The 23,077-nt window shown below is 42.3% G+C and overlaps 9 protein-coding genes across 9 annotated transcripts; 3 read left to right on the top strand and 6 right to left on the bottom strand.

Annotated features, from left to right (window-relative positions):
• Positions 1-1,195: 1,195 nt before the first annotated feature.
• Positions 1,196-1,985, bottom strand: MELLADRAFT_68234 (uncharacterized protein; the record flags this gene model as incomplete). Its single annotated transcript, XM_007416750.1, has 3 exons — positions 1,196-1,281; positions 1,386-1,476; positions 1,563-1,985. The coding sequence occupies 3 exons, from the start codon at positions 1,983-1,985 to the stop codon at positions 1,196-1,198; spliced, it is 600 nt and encodes a 199-aa protein (XP_007416812.1).
• A 1,769-nt stretch (positions 1,986-3,754) lies between these two features.
• MELLADRAFT_112303 (uncharacterized protein) lies at positions 3,755-6,242 on the top strand (the record flags this gene model as incomplete). Its single annotated transcript, XM_007416817.1, has 10 exons — positions 3,755-3,896; positions 3,969-4,078; positions 4,142-4,210; positions 4,319-4,416; positions 4,859-5,060; positions 5,140-5,373; positions 5,567-5,643; positions 5,716-5,892; positions 5,966-6,045; positions 6,169-6,242. The coding sequence occupies 10 exons, from the start codon at positions 3,755-3,757 to the stop codon at positions 6,240-6,242; spliced, it is 1,263 nt and encodes a 420-aa protein (XP_007416879.1).
• Positions 6,243-7,688: 1,446 nt separating this feature from the next.
• On the bottom strand, positions 7,689-8,943 carry MELLADRAFT_112302 (uncharacterized protein; the record flags this gene model as incomplete). Its single annotated transcript, XM_007416795.1, has 6 exons — positions 7,689-7,739; positions 7,827-8,011; positions 8,102-8,118; positions 8,190-8,280; positions 8,353-8,582; positions 8,660-8,943. The coding sequence occupies 6 exons, from the start codon at positions 8,941-8,943 to the stop codon at positions 7,689-7,691; spliced, it is 858 nt and encodes a 285-aa protein (XP_007416857.1).
• A 545-nt stretch (positions 8,944-9,488) lies between these two features.
• On the top strand, positions 9,489-12,862 carry MELLADRAFT_118186 (uncharacterized protein; the record flags this gene model as incomplete). The annotated part of the gene is made up of 8 exons (XM_007416818.1): positions 9,489-9,541; positions 9,981-10,002; positions 10,045-10,743; positions 10,816-10,923; positions 10,992-11,081; positions 11,154-11,207; positions 11,282-11,583; positions 11,662-12,862. The coding sequence occupies 8 exons, from the start codon at positions 9,489-9,491 to the stop codon at positions 12,335-12,337; spliced, it is 2,004 nt and encodes a 667-aa protein (XP_007416880.1).
• A 666-nt stretch (positions 12,863-13,528) lies between these two features.
• Positions 13,529-14,736, bottom strand: MELLADRAFT_79368 (uncharacterized protein; the record flags this gene model as incomplete). Its single annotated transcript, XM_007416772.1, has 3 exons — positions 13,529-13,938; positions 14,023-14,635; positions 14,712-14,736. 3 exons carry the CDS (start codon positions 14,734-14,736, stop codon positions 13,665-13,667), a joined length of 912 nt encoding a protein of 303 aa, XP_007416834.1.
• Positions 14,737-15,361: 625 nt separating this feature from the next.
• On the top strand, positions 15,362-16,084 carry MELLADRAFT_28617 (uncharacterized protein; the record flags this gene model as incomplete). Its single annotated transcript, XM_007416732.1, has 3 exons — positions 15,362-15,435; positions 15,554-15,780; positions 15,873-16,084. Coding segments are annotated over 3 exons (513 nt in total), but the record flags the coding sequence as incomplete, so codon positions are not given.
• Positions 16,085-16,206: 122 nt separating this feature from the next.
• Positions 16,207-16,523, bottom strand: MELLADRAFT_94000 (uncharacterized protein; the record flags this gene model as incomplete). Its single annotated transcript, XM_007416787.1, has 2 exons — positions 16,207-16,366; positions 16,447-16,523. The coding sequence occupies 2 exons, from the start codon at positions 16,521-16,523 to the stop codon at positions 16,207-16,209; spliced, it is 237 nt and encodes a 78-aa protein (XP_007416849.1).
• A 1,364-nt stretch (positions 16,524-17,887) lies between these two features.
• On the bottom strand, positions 17,888-18,726 carry MELLADRAFT_57732 (uncharacterized protein; the record flags this gene model as incomplete). The annotated part of the gene is made up of 2 exons (XM_007416742.1): positions 17,888-18,180; positions 18,263-18,726. 2 exons carry the CDS (start codon positions 18,597-18,599, stop codon positions 18,086-18,088), a joined length of 432 nt encoding a protein of 143 aa, XP_007416804.1.
• A 220-nt stretch (positions 18,727-18,946) lies between these two features.
• On the bottom strand, positions 18,947-22,509 carry MELLADRAFT_79366 (uncharacterized protein; the record flags this gene model as incomplete). Its single annotated transcript, XM_007416771.1, has 7 exons — positions 18,947-19,037; positions 19,108-19,194; positions 19,294-20,254; positions 20,311-21,055; positions 21,133-21,689; positions 21,746-21,881; positions 21,959-22,509. Coding segments are annotated over 7 exons (3,072 nt in total), but the record flags the coding sequence as incomplete, so codon positions are not given.
• Between the last annotated feature and the right edge of the window lie 568 nt (positions 22,510-23,077).

The raw sequence follows: 23,077 nt of genomic DNA, 5'->3' as shown, positions 1-23,077 counted from the left end.
TGGCAGGAAGACCTTTCTTGTCAACCCTTGCCCATTTGATCTTTATCTGTGCGTCAATTTATATCAGTGGAGTCATTGGCCGTCTTGGTCGTGGGGCGCTTCGATTTTTTTGGTCATCTCGCTCCAAAAGCATCCGCAATAAACGAAAATGACCAATATATTCAAAACTTGGTATTATTGTTTATGAGTTCCAAAGTGTGGATCTTGTCACAAAACACTCTATATGGTACAGTCTTGGGTTATGGAAACTTTGTTATCTTCACATCTATCCTATTTCCGTATTTGTCCTATCTTCGTCTTTCAGTGATGTGTATTATATATTAGATCTACGTTCCTGTACCATGCTGCGGTGACTCTTTTCTTTCTTTGCAGATCTTTGGGATTTCTGATGTCGACCAGTGTATTTTTCTGCCGTTACTGATCGTGTACTTTGGCTACTAAGGGTTTCAATTAGGATTTGGAATTTTCGATTTACGCACTGAAGCACTGGTTGAGTTGGCGCATCTACGGATACATCATCAGCATTATCAAAAGGTATGGAGATAATCGATTGCTTGTATTTTCCTTGGCGAATCCAGTGCTATCTAGGGCTATTCATTTGTAATTCTTATGGATATAATCAACTAGTTATCTCCTCTGTACTAATCACTATAAGCTGGACTCATTCAAGTACAACAAACAAAGCAAGCGTGAGTTGTTCTCACATCCAAGTTACTTGGAGGTCCCCTAACCAGTTTAACTTTTCAATGATCCATCGAAACGAATCCATGGGAATGCTTCGGTGCATCACAATCCCAAGCAAAATGTCATGCCTATGCCCATCTTAGTCTTCAAGTGAGACACAGGTCAATATATTGAATTGCAGGGGAAGAAGATCAATTTTTTAGTTTATTTGACCAGCCTTTTGTAAAAAGAAACCAAGCGGCTGAAGCGGATAGTAAAGTATTTTAGTTGCCATTGAGAATATACACAAAAGAATTGAAAACCTCAAAAGTTTCCATAGTATCATATTGTTTGCTATCGAATCAAGGTGTATCACTCAAAATTGAAGAGTCTGCGTATTCACTGGGGATTTTTTCCATTGGCCTGCAGATGCCAAGGGACGTAGCCAGTCCACCTTCTCACGGGACAGTGATTACATTTCGGTCTTTCCAGTTTACATCGTGTGTGCCCGTGCCCTCTTGTTCCTATGCGCCTAGGATTTCTGGACAGGGTGAGTATCTAGAACAGGGTAGCCTAGAGGGGGTTTAGGAACGTTCTCTTCATGGGGTATCTCATGACCTTGGAGATGCATAATGGTAAGGTAGATATAAATTGTTTGCGATTCCCAATATCAGCCAAGTTTTTGTGATGATGGATTTGAGAGCGACGTGATGATAACTCACCTGTCGTGTCCACAGTGATCTTTTGTGCACGTTGCGATTTTACCCAGGTAGCAGGATTCGAAACATCAAATGGCTGTAGTTCTGTCCTAACCTGGAATCCATATTTCTTTGTCGAACGATGGGCGATTCAGTTCTGAGTACGTCTGCACCATGCAGATTCATCATTCTCAAACATACCTTTAATATTTCCACTGCTTCATCAGGATGTGCCTTTTCCCCTTTCACGATAGGGGTCGTTAAGAAATTCCAAATCTTCTTCAAGGAGTTATATGGTGGTTTCAAGATATGCTCCCACACCCAATTTGTAGCTTTCCCGCCAAGTGCCCAAGACTGACCATATTTGATTCTTCGCTCTTCGAGGGTTAGCTGGGAATCAGGAATATCGGCGAAAGTTTTTGTAGCTGGATTCTCGTATGATGCTGATGGAGCGAGGTCTTTCTTTGTCTGAAGTCGAGGCAGTTTTTCCCTTTGAGGATAAAGCTGATTGATTTCGTCCTTGTCGAAATCTACCAACTTGCCTTTGCCTTTGTCGAGAAATTGGCCGGACTTCGCCAGACCTTCGATTTCGTGCATGCCCACAATCGGTTCTTCAAGTGGCATAGCTAGTATTGACGAGGTAGTGGCGATCAACAGACCACAGAGTATCTGAATGGCCAACATTGGTATCTCTTGCATTTAATTGTAAAATGAGAAAAGAACAGAAAGCGTAGACTGGGAGGTTAACGATTGTTGTAAAGAGCGTGATAGAGAAACGAGTTCTGTTTCTCCTGGATGGAAAAGGTGAGTTTGGTCAGCTTCATGATGCAATATGATTCACGTTGCCGAGAGGCAGATTTGTTACGCACTTATGAACTTGAAGGATATGGCTTGACCTATCAGCAATCAGATCATCGGTATGACCAGGTAAGTTCTCGTGTGATGTTGAGGATAAATGAGAGTAAGAATTTGAATGTGACGATTCTCAAAGGGGATCAACGTGGTGTGCAGTGTACCTTTCCAATTTGGACCTTCAGAGCCTTCCAACTATCACCCCAACTATCCAGAAGATGGATAATACGCTGAACCTTTGCAGGTTCTCTGTCATGTTTCAGGCGTGCTGAACTTGTAGTTTGAACCTAAAGCGTCTTGGTCTAGTTCTTCGTCTAAATAGTGAGACACTCCTAGAGACCCCATGTGTTAAGCGGCGAGTTTTGTGAATTACAAGAAGACCCGCCCATGATACAGAACCGAACACAATTGTCTGATTCGCTCACTCCTTGAGTGGGATACTTTGGTGCTTTTTGCTGAACTGTGTGTTAGGAGTGCACGACTTCTAGCAAGTTGAGTCACGAGTAGCAAAGATCGCTCGAATTTCTTCAATAACATACTTGGGGGAGCTGATGGCCTAGAGGTACTCAGTACCTCCTGCGTTTGCAGTCGTTTCCCAGCCAAAGACGCTGTGTGGTGAAGTCTTCGGTTAGCCTCTGACTCGTATAAATCTTACCAATGAGTGATTTGGAGGAACAAGAACGTACTGCTGTCTGTAAGATATCAAAAGACGCGCCTTGAATGGGACATGTCGCCGGCTGAAGTGGTCCACATTATCTGATATGTTCAACATCTCCATCTCCTGTCTCCACTTTCCAAAGATGACATTGTCTGAATTGCACGGCATCAAAATTGCTGAGGGCGCGGCCGTGGCCGCCCAGGGGTGCTTCAGTCGAGCCAAGCATCAAATGCTGATCAACGCTGCGAGAAGGCTACATTTCCTGCTTGATCTTTCACATTATTGAGTGAGGTTGACGAAGTATATCGCAGGCGGCAATAATTCCTCTCCAATCTTCTCGATATCAGTGTTCTGTCACATGTCTTCATCCACAGAGGAGTTTGAGTGATTGAGTCTCTATTATATGTTCCTAATAGCAACTGAAACTGATGATTGAGCTGGATAGCACACTCCCGCGACTTGTTCGAACTTCGAACACCAGTATGCTCGGCTCTATCATCTATTACCTACTTCCTTCAAACATCCGCATCCATTTCGGTCCGACTTGTGCCGCAGATCTGAGCCGAATAGGTACAGGATGACCACGTAAGATCCCAGCTGTGGTACTTGAATACTACAGCTTCGCGCGAACGCTTTGCCAAAAAGTAGCATCGATCACGCCATCTTGATTTTGAGTAACGAAACCCATCATGACTTGATGGCTACACTCGTCACTGCGTAGTCGAGAAATCAAAATGCCTCTCACTTGGATAGCATTTTACGACATACCCTCCAAAACGGTGTAGGAGCCGTTCCACACTACAAACCTGTGTCGAGGCAGCCAAGGCCGCTATTTCCCTGCAGTCATCGTACGACTTCACTTCACTATATTCCGAGTAGGGGGATGACTCCCTCAGCACTGTTCCTCGCCATCATCACAGTGTGGTGGCATCTAGCCGCTACCTTCCCCTCGAGCAACCGCTACGACAATGAAACCACCATTTCGATGAGCCCCCGAACTTCACAGAGCCAAGACCAGTCGAAAGGTATGCACGAGTAATCTCCCTTCAGCTCACACTTTTGCAACCCGTTTGCTAACTGACAACGAAACATTGTAGTCATCAAGGATCCGTGTACGCGTACACCCCTGAAGCCTCAACTTTGGTCCGGATTGCAGATGAATTCATACTTGGACACTTATTCCCTTGGAGCTACATTGAACTTACAAGTATGATTGAAGCCTACGCCTGATTTATGACCTCCGATCCTCACATCATCTTATACCCCACAGCAATACGCCAGCCATGTTGGGGCAACAGACTTCGTCGCGGGCATTGGAGAACATCCCAACCCTGGACAGGTCAGCAGAGAGGACCTCTGATCTTTGTGGAGCCGAAAGCTCCTTCCTGATAAGCAAGCTTGTTGAAATTATCCAATCAATCTTATTACTCATTTGTGACGGAAACAGTTGTGCGAATCGGTGAAAGGGAAAGACTGGTATGCACTAGTGGCTGCTCAAAATTGGAACGCTTTCGTGAATGACTTGTATGACTCTGCTGGATTTGCGTAAGTTGACTTAATTCCCCAAATCACAGGGATATCAACTAACCTCTCTTATGTTGCACTTGGACTATCCGTTGATGTTTTTCGCTACCAAATGGACCTTGTGTTGGATCATAACTCAGGTTCTCTGTCATGTCTGGTCTGTAAAACAACCTTCTTTGTGCAAGACTTTCAATTCCATTGACGCAAATTTAAAACTCATCGAAAAAACTTGGTTCGTGTGGTTTTCAAATGATCCCGGAAGGCGTCGCGCCTGCAATGGTAAATTTTTCAAGCCATCTGTGCAGCTCAAACTCTGATGCTCATCTTACCACTTTTCTGCTACTGTGGCTCCATATCAGTTGATTGATTTTGAGAAAGACCCAACACTTGTTTACAAGCACACAGTTGAGTGTTGAAAACTTCGATATTTGATATACCCGACTAAATTTTTTCATCAGGCCAGCTACATAGGTCTCGCAACCACTTGGGTCAGCTCCTTTCCGGGATGTATGTGGAGTGCTGTGGCTCCGATAGAAAGTGCAATGTTTTCCTCCTGGGGGGAGATAGCTTGGATCTCCATGGTCGGTTCCATGTATGTTTTAGCTTCCGCAGCATTTGTGGAATCAGTTATGTTGATAGGAAATGGAGAAGATAGATTCACACGCGTCAGTTTTTGGCTAACACGGACTTGAGTCTGACTATCCACAGAGGGATTGACGGCTGGTCATCTGTTTTTTGAACCAGGCTTCTGTGATTGGTTGGATGTTGGCTACTGCTCAACATGGAGTTCAATCAACCATTGCCAACTTGACACAAGCAGTTATAGATGCTCCAATCAGCGACAGGGCTGGCTTGGCTGGCATCAATCGCGACGGCGGTTTTTTGGACGAGATACCTTCAAACTTTCAGAGTCGACTTCAGACTGAGCTTGAACTTGCATTGAAGTTGAAAGCTCTGGCAAAACTTTGGAGAGTTCAGGTAAATGTGAAATTTTACATTCCTTACCTGACACCGAATTTCAAAAATCTGGGACTAATTATCGTATTCATCCATTGATCTGAATTGTATCAGAATGCGTTTATTACCAGGGGTAGCGTACGTCCAATTTCTGCGCTGAAGCCAAGATTGTCATACTCCTTGCAAATCTTTAACCTTTCACTTTCACCTTTAGGATCCATGCACACAGGATGGACCAAACGGTGCTTTCAGTGATCCGGATCGAATATCATATTGTGGCGAAGATGGAATGTAAGCACCATTTTCTTGGAAGTGGCATTTTCATTTGAGGTTGACTATGATGAATTTGATCCAAACACCAAGTATGATGAACATTGTGAGAGCAGAAAAATATGGAGATGGGCTTGACCTCACAATATATCACGCCTCTCTGGTCGAGGCTAAGTACGGATACAGCCCTGAGTTTCTTACTACCTCTGCTTGGAAATGTCAGAAGACGCATGGTGTGTTTGAATATGATGTTTGCCTTTCAAATAACCAGTGAGTTGGCGCAAACTTCCTTCTCTCAGATCACTCTTGCCGCTGATCACTGACAATCGAAATTACCTCCTAGTACTTTAATATCACTCGCAGATATAGGAAAGCCTAGTGATTGTTATTTCAACTTACCTGTCTGTGATCTTACCTCACCACGTAAGTCATACCTCTCCACATGGATAAAGCAAGGATATAGTTTATACAATATGCTCCTGCTGGATAGCTTTGACATGCACTTATACTGAGAAATGATTCATCCTCATCACCACACCCTTTTAGTTCTACAAGAAAAACGCGCTAAACATACCTCACTGACAAAACTATGTCGAGAAGTGGCAGGTCTCCCAATCTGATGTGATCTTGAGTAAGCTATTGATGAGCTTCGTGTGGTACTCATGAATCAAGTTTTGATTACGCCAACTGATCATATTTTCATTTTGAATTTATAGGATGAAGTCACAAAGCAATAAAAATTGTTCAAATATTTTGACCAATATGTTTACATAAAAAGAACTTTCCCCTTGTACCATTTCATTTCTTATATCATCTTGATCTTATCCCTATCAATTCAAGATACCCACTACATATTGATGAACTGCATTTTGAACACCATATAAATCATATAAACACAAAAACTAGGCCCGGACAGCATTTTCCCAAGATTTCTGATGACATGAAAGAAATATTTATCCCAAAACTGAATTCGTGGAGGATGAGGAAGTGCTTCAGAGGTAGACTCCGTGGATTTGTTTCTTCTGAAAGCATTTCTAGCATAGCTTTGTAAACTCCTCATTAGCTAGATTGACCAGGCCATTTGTCATCCCTTTCCAAATTAGTCTCTAGAAGGTACCAAGAAAATATACTTTGTGATCAGGATTCAAATATGTTGGTTCTAGAAACTCACAGCTAATCCTCATGGCAGTGAGAAGACAAGCAGAGAGACTCTTTAGCCCCGAGATCTATGAGTCTGACAATGTGCCACTCTAACTTCTTTTATGCTTTGTTGAAGCTACTCAAAGTCCAGAATGTCACTGATAGGGAGGTTTTTACCAAGCTACTACACATCGCACCTTGCCTAGTATTCACATGTTCGTGCTCGAATTATATGTGATTTGATTTGAATATTTCGAGAGCAAGCAGCTTTTCTCAATTCTGGATGTTCCCATCTGAAGCCACAAGTCAACTTGAAAAAATGCACCAGGGATCATCTGGTGAAACCCCATCCCCCCGGTACAACCATTGGTTGCAATCCAGAAGTCAATCCCTCTGCTGTAACCTAAGGATAAGGGAACGTCATCTCAGGAGACAACTTCCAATTCTTGTTAGAAGCCTTTTCAACAATCCATTCTGATATCTAAAGCTTTTTGTTAACCTAGCAGCTGTGAATCGCTCTTCACAGGAGAGAACTGAAACCCCTCATTTTTATTCCCGTTCTCATTCCAACAGATATGATTTGTTATTAAGTTTCCAATCTTTGGTAGCTAATCAGCCACCAGAAAGAGTTTGCCCTTATTGCATCATGTCGATGATCTTGATTCAATAGAGATGCTTTTAGTTCTGCGGGATCCCAGTCAGTCAAAAGGATCCTAACTCTAATCGGAACAAGTTTGGAGCAAGCGAAAATTCCTGTTGAATGATCAAAAATTGTATAGGAGAAACCACCTTGAATTGGATCATAATGATGAATCAAAGACATTTGGTTCGCGTTCGTCCAGGCCATAAAAAATACATGTATGCAGAGACATTAAAAAGATTGAACCTTAGGTACATGAATTACCCACCGATTTGTTACGTAGATCTTATGCAGCCAAACTTTTTGGTGGTGCAAGCGCAGGTTCACCCAGAGGAGTCTGGTGATGATTGAAAACCAAAAGATCAAACGGTCAATCACAATCTCCTTGGTAATTGACTCTTAAATTTTCAAACATTACACTCACAACATAACAAGCATGTGCTCCACCATCAATGAGGAAATCTGTACCAGTGATGTAACTGCTATCATCGCTGGCGAGGAATAGAACACCTTTGGCTTGTTCGACGGCTTCTCCGAAACGTCCCATTGGTAAATGTACCACCCTTCTCTCACGTTTCTCATCGGTGTTGAGAAAGTCCATTAACAAAGCTACGTGTTGTAGAATTTTGAGACGGTAGGCAAACATCAACAGTTGGTCAGGTTCTTCACTTTATCAAGAAGAGGGGGGAAGATACTTACGGGTGCGTAAAGGCCCACTTTTGAATTCAACACAGCGAGACGTGATTGATGAGTATTTGAAGCGTATATTTCGAAGGATCTGACTTACGGGCAGAGTGCATTCAGTCTAATCCCATCACGAGCATGAACCATTGCAAGTTCTCGTGTCATGGCCAAAACTGCACCTTTGCTAGCCGTATCTATTAAATTCAAGGTATCAAAAGAATTCGATCATCACCCAAGGTATCAAAAGAGACTTTGAGATGACTAACAAGCTAATTGCGGAGTAGCAGCACCCAACTTAGCAACGAAACTAGCAGTGTTGATTATACTTCCACCAATCTTCAATCCTTTTGATTCATCAGTAGGATTCTTTAACATGGCCTGAATGGCATATTTACAACCCCACCAAACACCTTTACAATTGATTTGCATCGTTAAATCCCAAACTTTTTCATCAGTTTGAACCGCATCTGAATCATCCGGATGCATAATTCCAGCACTAAAAAAAAATTCGAAAAATCATCTCAGTCAAGATCTTTCTATGAGAGCTTAGTTTTTGAAAGAAAAGTTACTTACTTGTTGAACATGATATCAAGTCTACCACCTTTCGAAACTGCCGTTTCAACTATTTTCTTCACATCTTCTTCTTTTCCAACATCACATCGTATAGCAATAGCTTCTGAAGACGAATTAGGATTTAAACTTTTGATTTTTGATACAGTTTTCTCTGCTGCTTCTAAGTTGATATCAGCAACGAAGACGAGACAACCTTCTGAGGCGAAAAGGATAGATGTTTCCATTCCAATTCCACTTCCTCCACCGGTGATCACAGCGACCTTGTGGTTCAATCTTCCAGGCATGGTGATGAATTCCGATTTGATGAATTGGTAGGAAGAGAGTGATATGAGATTGCTATATAGTGATTGTTGCAGTAAGCAATCAACTGATGCTAGAGACCAGATAAGGTGACACTGACAACTGAGACACTGGTCACTGCAAGGGCGACATCTCGATCACATGCGGGACCAACGCGGGTCGGGTCTCGGGTATACCGGTTCAGAACGCGTTTGAGACCGCTGAAGATAATTTGGCCGTGATTCATAAAATCGATACTTCAAGTTTCTGTTGCTTGTCCACAATTCACTTGCGTCTTCCTCCATGCTCCATCCAAATTAACAATCCATTAAAGTACTGGTAATCTTGACAGTTTTTGACTGTATGTACGATAAGGTCATTTCTATAGAATTTTATTTCTATTTCCCAAGAATCATTGTCAGCTTATGATATTGTTCAAATAATTCAATTGGCCAAGGTGTCTCTGTAGCTTCAAAAGACTTCAAAAAAACAAAGAAACTCTCCTAGCCATGAGCAACAGATACAACAGATACTTAACATCATTATCAGCATGCCATATTTCAGTCAAAAATTCAATTTGATTCAATTTGCAGAAGTGACAAGGTGTGTAATCTTTTGGAACGACTGATGTCTTCTAGTGCAACTGTTGAGAGTGGAAATAAAGGCACTTTGTCAAGCTTGGGTTCATACATATACATATATGTTGGATAGCATAAAATAAGTCTTCATGTGAATAATCTGCTTCGATAATCCATGTGCCCAAGACTCATTGGATGAGGCACCTGGGTGGACAAATGGATTGATGGCCATGAACATTGCTTGAGTTTTCCCCATTACTCTTCAAAACAAGTTCCTTTTTTTTGAGTTGAAGAGTCAAACCTTGAAAATGATGAGATTCAACGGTTTCCAAAGACGCAGCCTACGGTCCATGTCGTCTTTCCGCAGCATGAAACCCATCTCGAATCACATGTGAAATGTAGTACATACATGTGACAGTGCATGTAACAGATTGAAAATTATGTACTTTGATGTGGTTTTGTAGCGCATGTATCCACTTACCACAGGTTAGCCATTTGAATTTCAAAGTTTGGTTGAATGGTAATCAGAGAAATTTAGAAATTTCAAAAAACTTTCAATATCAACCTCAACTCATCCCATCAGATCCCCCATCCAACCTCATCCTCTTCATCCCCCATTTCTTTAAACCCTCTTCACCTTTACCTTTCTCTCATTATCTTGATCGTCTTCTCTGTGACGTCCGCACTACCTCTTCTACCACTCCATCCCTTCAACTCATAGTCCCCATGGGTTCCAAATCTAAGACTGCCGCTCCAGTCGACAAGAAGGCCACTTCGTCGTCGCAGCCTTCTTCAAAAGTCAAGCCTTCAGCTCCAAAGGTAGTCCCTACACCAATCAAGGAGAAGAAAGAAAAACTTGATAAGAAATCGAAATCGAAATCTAAGGACGCTACGAAAGAAAACACACCATCCAAGAAGGAAACGACCAAAGACAAGAAGGCATTTGGAGAGCCACTGAAGACTAAATCTGCTTCACCTTCCAAGCCTGCTGCTCTCTCTGAATCCGGTAAAAAGTCAAAGTCAAGCAAATCTACCAACGGGGCCAAAGCCAAACCTTCCAAAAAGCCTGTCTCCGAATCCGATTCTGACAGTGATGATTCCGACTCCAGCGAACCGGAAGAGAAGTCAAAGGCTTCGACCGTTAAACCCGTCAAGGCCGCCAAAGCATCTGATTCTGACAGCGACTCAGATGACAGTGATGATGATTCCGAGGTTCCTGCTGCAAAGGTTTGTTTTCTCTTGTCCACATCATTTTCCTTTCATGAGCGCTGATGTTTTTTCTATGGCCATTTCCTGCAGCCTGCGCCTGCAGCACTGAATGGTAACAAGACCAAGGCTTCAACCAAGGCCGCCGAGTCATCCGAAGACTCCGACGACTCTGACTCCAGTGAAGATGAGGATGCAAAGGTCTGCCCTTTTTCTTTCTGCTCAAAGATCGCAACTTAACTGACGTCTTCTAATCATCATTCATTCAGGCTGCACCAACCAAGGCAAATGCTGCTTCTGCCTCTACCAAGGCCGCCGCTAAAGATGACTCTTCAGATAGTGATGACAGTGATGACTCTGTACGTGCATTGTGTCTATCCTGTTCCGAAATGTAACTCAAGGTTTTTCCCTCTCCCCTGCTCCGCCCTTAGGACGAATCCGCACCGGCCAAGACCGCAGCTGCCCCTGCACCTGTTGTCGCCAAGGTAATTATATATCTTCCTCCGCTAGGCCATATCTTATACTAACCATCCTTTAACCACGTTTGCCTCAATCGCAGGACGCTTCATCGGGATCTGATTCAGATTCTGGAAGCGAGTCCGAATCCGATACCGAAATGTCGGACCCCAAGCCCGAAACACCAGTAGCTCAAAATGGAAAGAACAAACGCAAAGGCGATACCGAGGATGGATCTGCTAAGAAGGCGAAAACCGATGACGCTTCAGGCGATATCAAGAATCTCTTTGTTGGAGGTCTCTCATGGAATGTGGATGATGATTGGTTAAAGAAAGAATTCGAAAAATTTGGGGAGGTGATTTCTGCGCGGGTCATCACCGAGCGAGGCACTGAGAGGAGTAAAGGGTATGTTCATTCATATTTGACTGACATAAATGGTAACCCTTTAGGATGATATTGATCTGGATATGTGCATTTGTCCAGTTTTGGATACGTAGACTTCGCTTCTCCTGAAGATGCACGGAAGGCAGTAGAGGCAATGGCCGGAACTGAAATCGACGGTCGCACGATCAACGTTGACTTTTCAGCACCTAAACCAGAACGACCTCCTCAAGAGAAGCGCAGCTTTGGTCAAGAAGAACTTTCAGCCCCTACGACTACTCTGTTTATTGGCAACCTACCCTTCAGTGCCACACAAGATTCAGTCTATGAGGCATTTTCCGAGTATGGGGATATCAATTCCGTTCGATTACCTACCGATCCCGAGACCGAACGTATCAAGGGTTTTGGTTACGTTGAATTTGCTACTCAAGAAGCTGCTACAGCGGCTGTCAATGTAGGTCGAGGTGACGGTATTTACATTGATCAACGTCAGGCTCGACTAGACTACAGCCAGCCTCGAGCGCCAGGTGGTGACCGTGGTGGTCGCGGCGGGGGTAGAGGTGGAGGTCGTGGGTTTGGAGGCGGTCGCGGAGGAGGTGGACGTGGTGGAGGATTTGGGGGCGGTCGAGGTGGAGGTGGCCGCGGAGGAGGTTTCGGGGGTGGTCGAGGTGGAGGTGGACGCGGTGGAGGCCGTGGTGGAGGCGACAGTGGATGGGGTGCCCGTGCCAAAGTGACAGGTGCTATGGTCGAATCGGCTGGAACGAAGAAAAAATTCTGAAGGAAGAAAGAACAGTGTAGGTATCTCCTCTTCAATACCTCAATACCTTTTATTCTTTCTTCCATTCTTTCCTGCCTCGGTCATATGGTCATGATGCGATTCGAACTCTCAATCCCGAGGGGTAATGGCTCGTCATCAGCCTGCCAAAATCGTGTTCACTCTACGCGTCTCTTCTTCTACGGGTTTCTTTCTGGGTTACATTCTATATCTGTTCTGTTTCTAGAGGCTACACCGGTCCGATCTTAAGGACCGTTTGGATTAGCAAATACAAAATATCTGAGGCTCATTTGAGCTTTCATAATACATGATGATAAAAAAAAGTGAACGACTTCTTTTGACGGATCTTTGTGGCGAATGGTCATTCTTTTCTGTTACTATGTTTTTTGTGTATCATCGTCATTGCAGTCGGTTTATGGTATCATGGTTGAGAATCATTTGTGGTTGGATGTGTCCCATTGAGCTTTAGATGTACGTCGTGAAGGCTTTTGAATGCTCTGAAAATGTGAATAAAGTGGGATTTCAGTCAATTTTGAGAGGTCCATCAAGTGTCAGCTTGAGAGTTTTTGACGGATGCACAGAGCAACAAATTCCACAAGAGAGATCCACAAAGGAATGGTTGATATCGTAGCCTAGCCCGTGCTCAAGGTCTTGTGAGGTCCCTTGCAGACAATTATGACCAACAGTGGATTGATGGTGGGATCGAACTCATTGATTTGATAAGAGACATGAGCCGTATGATTTTCAGTTCGAAACACCAGGGGACAATATAAGCTGCACTGATCTTTGAATGAGGGGTAGTTAGTCAATCCATAGTGAGAACTGAAGGAACCATCAGAGTACACTTTTGATATAGCATGTCTCATAACGTGTTGTTTTGAATGACCTCATATTCTTTGAAAGTATCTCACTATATAAGCGGGGTTCATTGTTCAAGCGTTTAATGTCTCATTCACAATGGAAAGTACTGAGAAACAAAGGGAGTGAATATTATCATCAACGCAATATGTAATCGCTTTGGGTATCAAACATCTCAAATACTTCGTTGACTGCCTACAGCCATTGGGATGAAGGTCGTCTTGAACAATATATTCCTCCTTGAGAGGCTATATTATTTTGTCACAATGCGCCAAAGCTATCAGACTTCTCATACTGCTCCAGCTTGAGGAGAATGTGGATGTAGACGCGACGCTGTGCATGTCAAGAACTGATATACGAAAACAGGTTTACACTTTTTACCAGACCATCAGAGCAGCCAGAACAACATTGCTTTCTACAATTTATGCGCAATTCCATAATGTGAATCATTCCCAGAAAATGATAAAGTTAATCAAGAAAAGTAAGGTAAAATGAAACTTAATGTCTTCTTTGACTCTTCACTCATCGATTCTTTCTTAGTCATCACGCTGAATTCCATCGTACCTTTACAAGTCTTGAGTTGATTTTGTTCGATGGCTGTATGAATATCACTCAAGACACGTAAGGTTAATCGATTAGAGACTACGACATTGGAGTTAATGGTGGCCATCACTTCAGCTACTGTTACTGGTTCTTCTGATACTCTCCATGCATCGTAATCAGTGATTTGAGCAATCAAAGCATAACTGTCATATCATCAATAAATAAATCAAGTCAATCAATTTGTACATCTCAAAATTTCATAGAGCATTCAATTGAGATAGACAAACCTTAGTTCTGCTTCACGAGCAAGTTTTGCCTCGGGCAAGACAGACATATTAATGATATCACCACCTAATTGACGATACATATGACTTTCCGCTCTAGTAGAAAAAGCTGGACCTTCCATACAAACTGCTACCTTATTTTCATGGACTCCTACACGAAGCTCAGGTTCGAAACTTTCAACTTCTCTTTTAATTGATTGAGCCAAAAGTTTGATGAGTTCATTATCAAATGGATCACCAAACATAGCATGTCCTACAACTCCTAAACCTGAGAAAAAAGTGCAAGGTCGATTTGATTTGGTACGATCTATGATTTGATCAGGTATCACAATATCTTTAGGTGGAATCTCTTCACGTAAACTACCAACGGCTGAAAAGGCGATGATAGCACGACATCCGATATGTTTAAGAGCTGCAATGTTCGCACGAGAAGGTACTTCGGATGGTGAGATGTGATGCGAAAGACCGTGTCGGGCTAGAAAAGCTATCACTTGACCGGTTGGTAGTTTGGCTAGGGTGATGGGTGATGAAGTTGAACCCCATGGTGTATCAATGTTTAAGGTCTCGAGTGGGGTGAGGCCATCTAGCTTGTAAAGACCTGAACCGCCGATAACACCTGCGAATTGACGGTGATAAGTAAAACAGTCAGGCTAACTGATAGAAGAGTGAAAATGAGAACTGGTGGGACTAACCTACGAGTGGAGCTGAGGAAGACATTTGGAAACCTTGATGCAACCTTGAATTTTTTGTTGTCCGAAAAGAAAAGCGGAGTTCCAAGATGACATGTGTGTGACAAACGCAGCCGGAGACAGCTGCGAGATCCCAAGGAAGTGTGAAATGGCAAAAGACAGGCTGTCACTGAGAGATCGAGGTAGTGTCAGGCATGTGTCCTCTCATTTCACTCCAGTGACATTTGTATATGACATTAATCAAAGTGTATGTCACATTGATGAATCTGATCGAGTCAAATCTTAATTTGTTCGGATGGAGTCATGATAGCACAAGAACAACAACAACAACAAGATTCCATCAAGCTCAAAATAAATGGCATCAAGAAAACCAGCAACGTCTAAATTCAATAAGAAACCCAATACACCAGCTAACTCATCTCGCTTCAATGATAATCGAAATCATGGAACTTCATCCAATACTCTGGATCCTAATACACTCATGGGTACCATTCCAAACAAAGCTGTGGTTGGACCCAGTAATTTGAGACGTGATCAGTCTGGTAGAACTGTCGAGTTCTTTGTAAGTCTCTCACCCACTCATTGTCATGGATTAAATGATTATATATGAAACTGAGGTTTGGATTTATTCTATTCAGTCTGAAGCAGATGTTTGTCCTATCTGTAAATCAGATAGATATCTTAATCCTGATCTACGTCTCTTGGTTTCGAAATGTTATCATAAAATGTAAGTATACGCCAGCAAAAAAATATCCTCTCAATTTAAAGCCAATGAGAGAAAAGAGAATCAAGTTTTACTAAAATTAAAATGTTTTTTTTGCGGGGGGGACGGGAAACTATTATAGGTGTGAATCATGTATTGATCGAATTTTTTCATTAGGACCAGAACCATGTCCAACTTGTGGTTTGATTTTAAGAAAAAGTAATTTCTCACCTCAAACTTTTGAAAATTTAAAAGTAGAAAAAGAAGTGATTATACGAAAACGAATTCATAAATTGTTTAATAAACGTCGAGAAGATTTCGAAAGTTTAGATCATTATAATAATTATTTAGAAGAAGTTGAAGATATCAGTTGAGTTTTTCTTTTGGAATATATAATTTAAACTTTGTTTGAACTGATTATTTTAACATGATTGTTTGATTTGGTATATTTCTATCTATAGCTTTTAATTTGATTAATGGAGTAGATGTAGCAGAAACAGAAGCTAAGATTAAAAAATATCAAATCGAAAATGAAGATCTGATTGCTCAGAATGCAGTACATGAAGCAAGACAAGTCGAATTAAACAAACGACAAGAAGAAGCTATTAAAAGAGAACGCGAGGAAAGAAAAGCTGAGTTGATTAGATTAGAAGGAGAAGCTCAAAGAGAAGAACGCGAATTGAAAAATGAAACGATACGTAACTTGGTAAGACTATTTTTTCATTACTCCTGTCTAATCTTTTTGATTAAATGTCTTATTTTGATGTTTGAATTAATGAACTTGGTTATTACCTTTTAGGCCGATTCGGATGTAAGCGCGGATAAGTTGGTGGCGCGACAACGTGCTTTAGCCCAAAAGAAATCAGCTGCTCGAGCTCTAGCATCAGATCTTGCAACAAAATCTACATTAACTATGCCATCCCTCACCGGTCTACTAGATCCATCAACTTCACAACTAGATGAAGATCAAAAACCAGATATAGAAGGAGAATTAAACCGATGGGATGATTATTCGAATATGTTTGAATTACAAACCTTTCAAGATGCCTATAGACCAGGTTATGTAGATGAAGAATCGATTGGAACGGTTTTGAGTGATGATAGATTAGCATTTGTAGGAGGATTCGAATTAGAAACGGTTTGGGAAAGACAAATCCGTAGTGCTGTGATGGGACTCTTTGTTACAAAACCTGAAGAAGGTTCAAATAATCAACTTCTGTCTGATGAAATTATGAATGTTGATCTTCCTAATGCTTGATGCTTGTTGTTTTAATTACCTCTACTTATATATCAATACTTCATCTGCGCTGTACTTACAACCTTTTTATTCCTTCTTTGTTTTTTGCTCAAGCGCTGATGTTGTGGACGGAATAGATTTGTGTGTTATCATATCAAATTATATATAGATTGTAGAATGTATTTAGTCTTATCACCTTTTTCTTACTTCAAATGACACTTATATATTACCAGCTGGAATAGAATGTATCATTAAACAAAAAAATCACATCCTTTTGCTGAACAAACGAACGCGATCCGCTTCCGTGCTGCCAGCAAAAGGTAATTCCTCGGGTAGCGCAAAAAATTGGGCATGCTCGACAGAAGTGAGATTTGAACTCACGCTCACAAAGTGAAGTAGCTGATCGATCGTCGAGCGAATTCGAAACTACCGCCTTAACCACTCGGCCATCCTGTCGGTACCGGTTTCGGTACTTTTGAAAATTTGGACCCAATAGTACAGCTATGCTCGAATCACCAAGGTCAATTCACCAGGCGTCTCTTCCAGCTCAATCAAAGCTTATACACAAGTTGAATTGTTAGATGAATTGTTAGAATCCTGTAGCCATTGTCAACATCTGATGCACAGTATTAAAAAGGTCTTCATACAGCAACAAGACTTCTTTTGAACCTGGTATCAAGTGAATGGGAATTGTGTTGCTCCTCAAATTGAAGGTATGAGTGATAGAGGAATTAAATCTCTTGGTTTTACAACTTGTGATATATTATTCATTTTTTCTAAATTCAGTGATACATGCTCTTTGAAGAAAGGTTCATAGGACAACTCAGAATGGGTTTAGTTTGGGCTGCAAGTATATTAGGGAGTTTGATGAAAAGGAATGAGGTGAAGAGTCTCAACTACATGAACACAGAGCACTTATACAGATTCAAACCATATCAATGAATTCCCAGCTTGTCTGGTTATAGGTGTGTGTAGCAGTCCTTTGGAAAATAACATCAATGCTCGCTATCCATTCTTCTACGCAACAAGGCAAAGCTCGCCTGATTGTCAGCGTGAAGGGGTTTGTGAAGCTGAAAACCCGGATCCCCTCATGTGATTCAAGGATGTTTAAGTCTCGAAGCATTGGTAAATCGTGATGCTGCAAGAGTTTGGGCTGGACTTGGAGTAAACCCCGTTTCTCAAAACAAACTCAACATGATTGGTTTCATGACACTAGAAGAGGCAGTCTCTGGTCGACTTCGTGGTATACCATCAGATCTGTTCCGTTCAGCTTAAATCAAAACAATCCATCACCACAACTTTTCTTCAAGCTACTTAAAAATGCATAACCAAAAACAACAATATAGACACAATCTCTCTTAAACCTGAGATCTACAAAAAAAATGAGATGCATATCCTGATTTCTTTTCACTCTTTTTTAATTTACATTCATAATCCTCACATTCTAGGAGGATGTCCTAAGTATTGTTCCCATTCTCCAGGAGCTGTCTCTGTTCCAGTGCTTGGTTCATTATTTCCAATAGATGGTAAACCTGTTCAAAAGACAAAAAAAATCAATTGATTTCCATGCCCGTCTTGAAGAAGAGCATGCCAAAGAGTCAAAATAATTCATACCGAAAAACGTCTCTGGACCCGCGGTTCCATATGTGGTATTATCAGCACCGTATAACCCAGCCCCATCTTCACCACTTCCAGGGTTCTTTGTAGGAGGATTTGAACCAAAGTAACTAGACAACAAGTCATTCAAACCTTCTTTGTTTGACATCGATCCAGTTCCACTCGTACCCCCCACCAAGCCAAAGATGTCGTATGAGGAAGAAGATGAAGAGTTTTGGTGATCAAGGCCCATTAGTCCTTGTGGTGGTGGTTGGTTTCCTTGATGGGAATTGATTGGATCAAAGTTTTCATCCCATGCTCCCCGAGATGATAGGTGATGATGAGGATTCGCCATGTCAGCAGTCGGCGGGGGTGGTGGTGCTATATTACTTTGTGCGGGTGAATGAACTACTGCTAATTCACTAGAGGCTGGCGGGCCTGTTCTCATAACCGCACCTGGTTGATGAAATTGACCACTTGAAGGAGTCAGTTGAGCCATTCCAGAGCTACTAGCAACCCGTGAGCCAGATTGGAGTGATAGCGGTGGCGGAATATGGCCCGAAATCACTCGACCTGAGCTCCTGATCATTCGCATTGATGGCGGCTGTTGAACTCCTACGCTTGGATCCAAGATGCCTTCCTTTGGTTCCGATGAAGAAGCGGGTCGTTTCAAACCTCGGTCTTCTCGCTTTGGCAAGTCTTCTTCTTCTTCTTCTTCTTCCTCAACAACATCTTGTAGATCTACCATGCCGAGTAATAATTCGTACGCTCGTACTGCTCCTGACCAAGTAGACTAGTTCCATCGCAGGAAAGACGAATTCAGGGCACAGATCACACAAAGCAAAAGAAGAGATAAAACTGACTGCCATCCCTTTTAAACTATTCATACACCTCAAGAAATTCCTTTTGGAGGTGATTTTGGTAGCACGTTCAGATGTCGAATTGTGGACCTATCAAATAAACATTTTCAAGAGAGGTTCAAATATATCAACTTTTGTAACTCATCTCAGCCATTTTCCAAAAATAAACTTCCAAAAGGATTCACTGACATGTATAATTGCGGCCGTGAAGACGTAATAGACCATAAAAGCTGGAACTTGTCGCAATCCGTATAATTGATCATAAATCCTTGCGATATTGGATATAGCATTGGCCGCAGTTGTGCAGATACTGTGAGACGGATAAGAACCCTCGTTATCTCCATTTTCCTCGGCTTTCGAAATGAAAGGTCGATGTAAAAGGATCAGAGCCGTATAGAACTGAGCATGTAATGTTAAGAGATGTGGGGTGGGTGTCTGATGATTAGATTTATGAATCGGATTGTAATGTAAATGTTCAGGTAAGTCGAGGTACCAATGTGCCAGATTTTGATCTAAGAGTGCTAAGAGGGTTTCACTTGATTGACCGGTGACTCGAGTTCGAATTGCATATATATTTGCAGCTATCCGACTGATAAGGACTGATAGTGACGCTGATCGATTGAAGCATGAGATGGCATGTGATTTGAGTTCTCCAGGATTTCCCCCTGACTTGTTTCCCTGGATGTCGGCTTTAGGCTGCTGCGTATTGATTGAGGAAGTGATCCTTGTTTGACTTTCTATCTCAGTTCGATTTATTGCGTCTTGAGGTCCAGACTTTCGATTGCCGTCAGTGACACTTTCATCAGCAGTTAAAATTTGACCATCGCTAATTTTTGGCTCTCGATTCAACATGATCTTTGACCCATTTGGTCTTAACCCTGCCCAAGCTTCATGCTCATCTGGCTCATCTTGTGATGCAAACTCTGTATCGTAGTCACGTTCGAATATCATCATCGGTCGACCTATGTAAGTACTGACATACTTATCCAAAATCACACAGGCCCACCAAACTCGTTTCCTAGTTTGTTTTTCCTCTGATGTGAATTGATTAAGCGGTACATGCCATTTCTCGATCTCTCGATATAATCCCATATCTTGTGCCATCCGAATTGCCATCCCCGTATATCTGGTGATGGATGAAAATTTGAGGCTAGATGAGCCCCCGGTTTAGGACATTGAGGGCAAAATGAAAATGACATTACTCACAGCCAGCTATCTGCCATGGCACCAATCCCAATCTCTCGGTAAGCTAACAAGATAAGGGCTTGACAGTTTGTCAATTTACTGCAAGCATAGTGGTAATTAAGGATCTTTTTGGCCTTTTCAAGATAATGATCACCCGAGTTCCAATACTCATGTTCTTCAGGAGGCCCAGATGCTAAATCAGAATATCTAGAAGCCACCGAGAAGATGACAAGTAAAAGTAGGGTTGAGATTTGTGTGTGACCAGACGATCGAGTGTTGGTATGAGACGGTTGCTCTTGATCAGTTGTACAAGTGGGATTGTTTGCAATTTCTTGAAGACATGTAACCCAATTCAGGTTACGATCCAACCCAGGATTGGCTTTCTCTCTGGCGTCTAGTTTATTGAAGACTTCCTCAAATTGCGACATGAATTCAGATTTGTGAAGTACAGGTAGGATAGGATGTACAAATGACCAATAAAGATCAAGAAGATGGTTCATCATCTCTCGTGAAGGTAAGGCTTCTAATGGTTCGATCATATTCAAGAGGTCTAATTCGGTTTTCGGTTTTCGGTTCAATGCGACTGGCCATAGCCCAGGTTGAGGGAAGTACCAAAAGAAGTCCTTGTAGCGTTGTGATTTAGACAATAGATGTAATCCTGATGATCTCCCATGATATCTGAGGTCCAGATTTTCGTCGGCACTAATCTGTCCTGCTACATCTGCAAGATCCTTGAGAGATATCCTAGGTGGAGCTCGATTACCTTCTGCATGTTTCGGAAGATTGAAAGATCAAAATGAGTTAGTTCTGTTGGCTATGAAAACTGTTATCGATGAGACTTACCAGCTGGGACGATGCTTGAGCTGTGCTTAGAAGGATTGGTGTCGGCATTCGAATCAAGGCGACGGCGCCGGCGCCGGTGTTGACCAGCTTCATTGTCATTCGGGTGAGATGATTCCAGGCTAGCGCGGTCATCGAGGTCGGAGTCAAGGCCAGAGTCTGGGGATGGATTGTCACCACTAGCATGAGTGCCAGCCGGTGTCTTGGGCCGAGATTGAGCCGAGCGAGATGAGGGGCGACCGGACTGATCAAAATGACTAACGCCCCAGAGTAACTTCTGAGGCTCGGTGAGGTTGAGATCAGTTTTGGATGAGTCTGTCTGAGGGCTGATAGACGGAAACTCAGGCAACTTCCAAGACTTGCGGATCTTGCCATTGAAACCTTGTTCAGCGGCAGCTTGTAGATCTTTTTTGAGCAAGTTTCTCACTTCATTATCACCGATCAGTTCAGAGAGTAATGCTTGAGCTCGCGGGTCATCATTTTGAAGCAGACCTCCTAGCAAAGCTTCCATTCGATGAAGCCTTGACTCGATGGCTTCGATATAACCTTTGGGAGGACCTCTGTGCTACCAAAGTCAGAAGGTTTCAATTATATGGTATTTTGCTTACACACTCACCTTTTCCGCGAGGCCCCATTGAAAGTGCACTCGGCACCAGTGGTAAGGCAATTTTGACAAGGACCAGATGTAGGAATAACTCCGTTTTGATCGGGTGCGCGTGTGCATTTGCACTTCGATTTTCGGCAGTTATCACCTTGTTTTGGGAACAAACCAATTTGACATAAGAATCACGTTACATTAATTTTGTAAGACTGATGATAAAAGACATACAAGCTTTGCTACTTCTACGTTTAACTTCTTTGGCGTCTTTTTTCTTTTTGGGTAGTGTGGAGATGGGGGTGAAGAAGTTAGATGTAGGGTTAAGATTGTTGCGGTTCTGAACACCGGATGGTCCAAGAGGGCCGACCGAGTCCCCGTCTTCACTGAATTGACCTCCACCATCCGAGCTGTCGTCCGGCTGATGTATATTATTAGAGAAAGTGGGATGAGTAGACGTTGGAGGTACTGCAGGCCATGTGCGAAGCGGGTTTGCGTCAGTGAGGGCGTAATGTGAGACGGTTGTTGATAGCGAAGATGGCTGAGAGAGTGTAGACAGGTTAGAAGTAGATTGATATGGATAGTTTGAAAGATGTTGCTGTTGCTGCTGCTGCTGCTGCTGCTGTTGTTGTTGATGATGATGCTGTTGCTGTTGTTGTTGCTGCTGCTGCTGCTGCTGCGATGTGTATTGATGTTGGTGTAGAAAATTTTGCGAGGGATAATTTGACATATTTGGTTGGTAATGACCCTTCTTATAACCTGAGAAGACTGGCAGGATATGGTCGGTAACGATCAAAGAAGGACAGGTATACAAAATAGAGATATTTATTTCTTGTCACAGTATTTGAAGGTTTCAGATTGAGTCGATCAAAAATATAACACGACCTGATAACTCCGAAAGACGTAACTCAAAAAATGGAATCACAAGGTTTATGTAGATTTGAGTCGAAGTGAATTGACAAAATGCTAATCAAATTAAATTTTGATGAGTGAAGTACTTATGGAAGTGATGTCAACTGATTCGAGAGGTTTCGAATCAAACTTTGAGGTTAAAGCCGTGGACTGAAGCTATGCAAAGCGACGTGAGGTGTTCGCCGATGGATTTATCTCAATCGAAGACGGTGGTGGTACTAAATTAGGAATCTCAGTGCCACAAGTTCATTTTGAAGTGCGAGGGTACCTTTGGAAGCTGACTGGGCGCAGGTAGATTTGATTTTGAGCTATCGGAAGGAGTTGATGTGAGATGAGGATGTAGTCACAATGAAGCTTATGGAGTGATTGTCGATGACCTGGTCAATGGACAAATTACAGCGACATTTTTAGGTTGAGATCGACGAAAACTAACTTGAAGTT

Source organism: Melampsora larici-populina (assembly GCF_000204055.1).
Source record: "Melampsora larici-populina 98AG31 unplaced genomic scaffold MELLAscaffold_64, whole genome shotgun sequence".
NCBI classification, from domain to species: Eukaryota; Fungi; Basidiomycota; class Pucciniomycetes; order Pucciniales; family Melampsoraceae; genus Melampsora; species Melampsora laricis-populina.
This window is presented reverse-complemented; position numbering and strand designations above follow the sequence as displayed.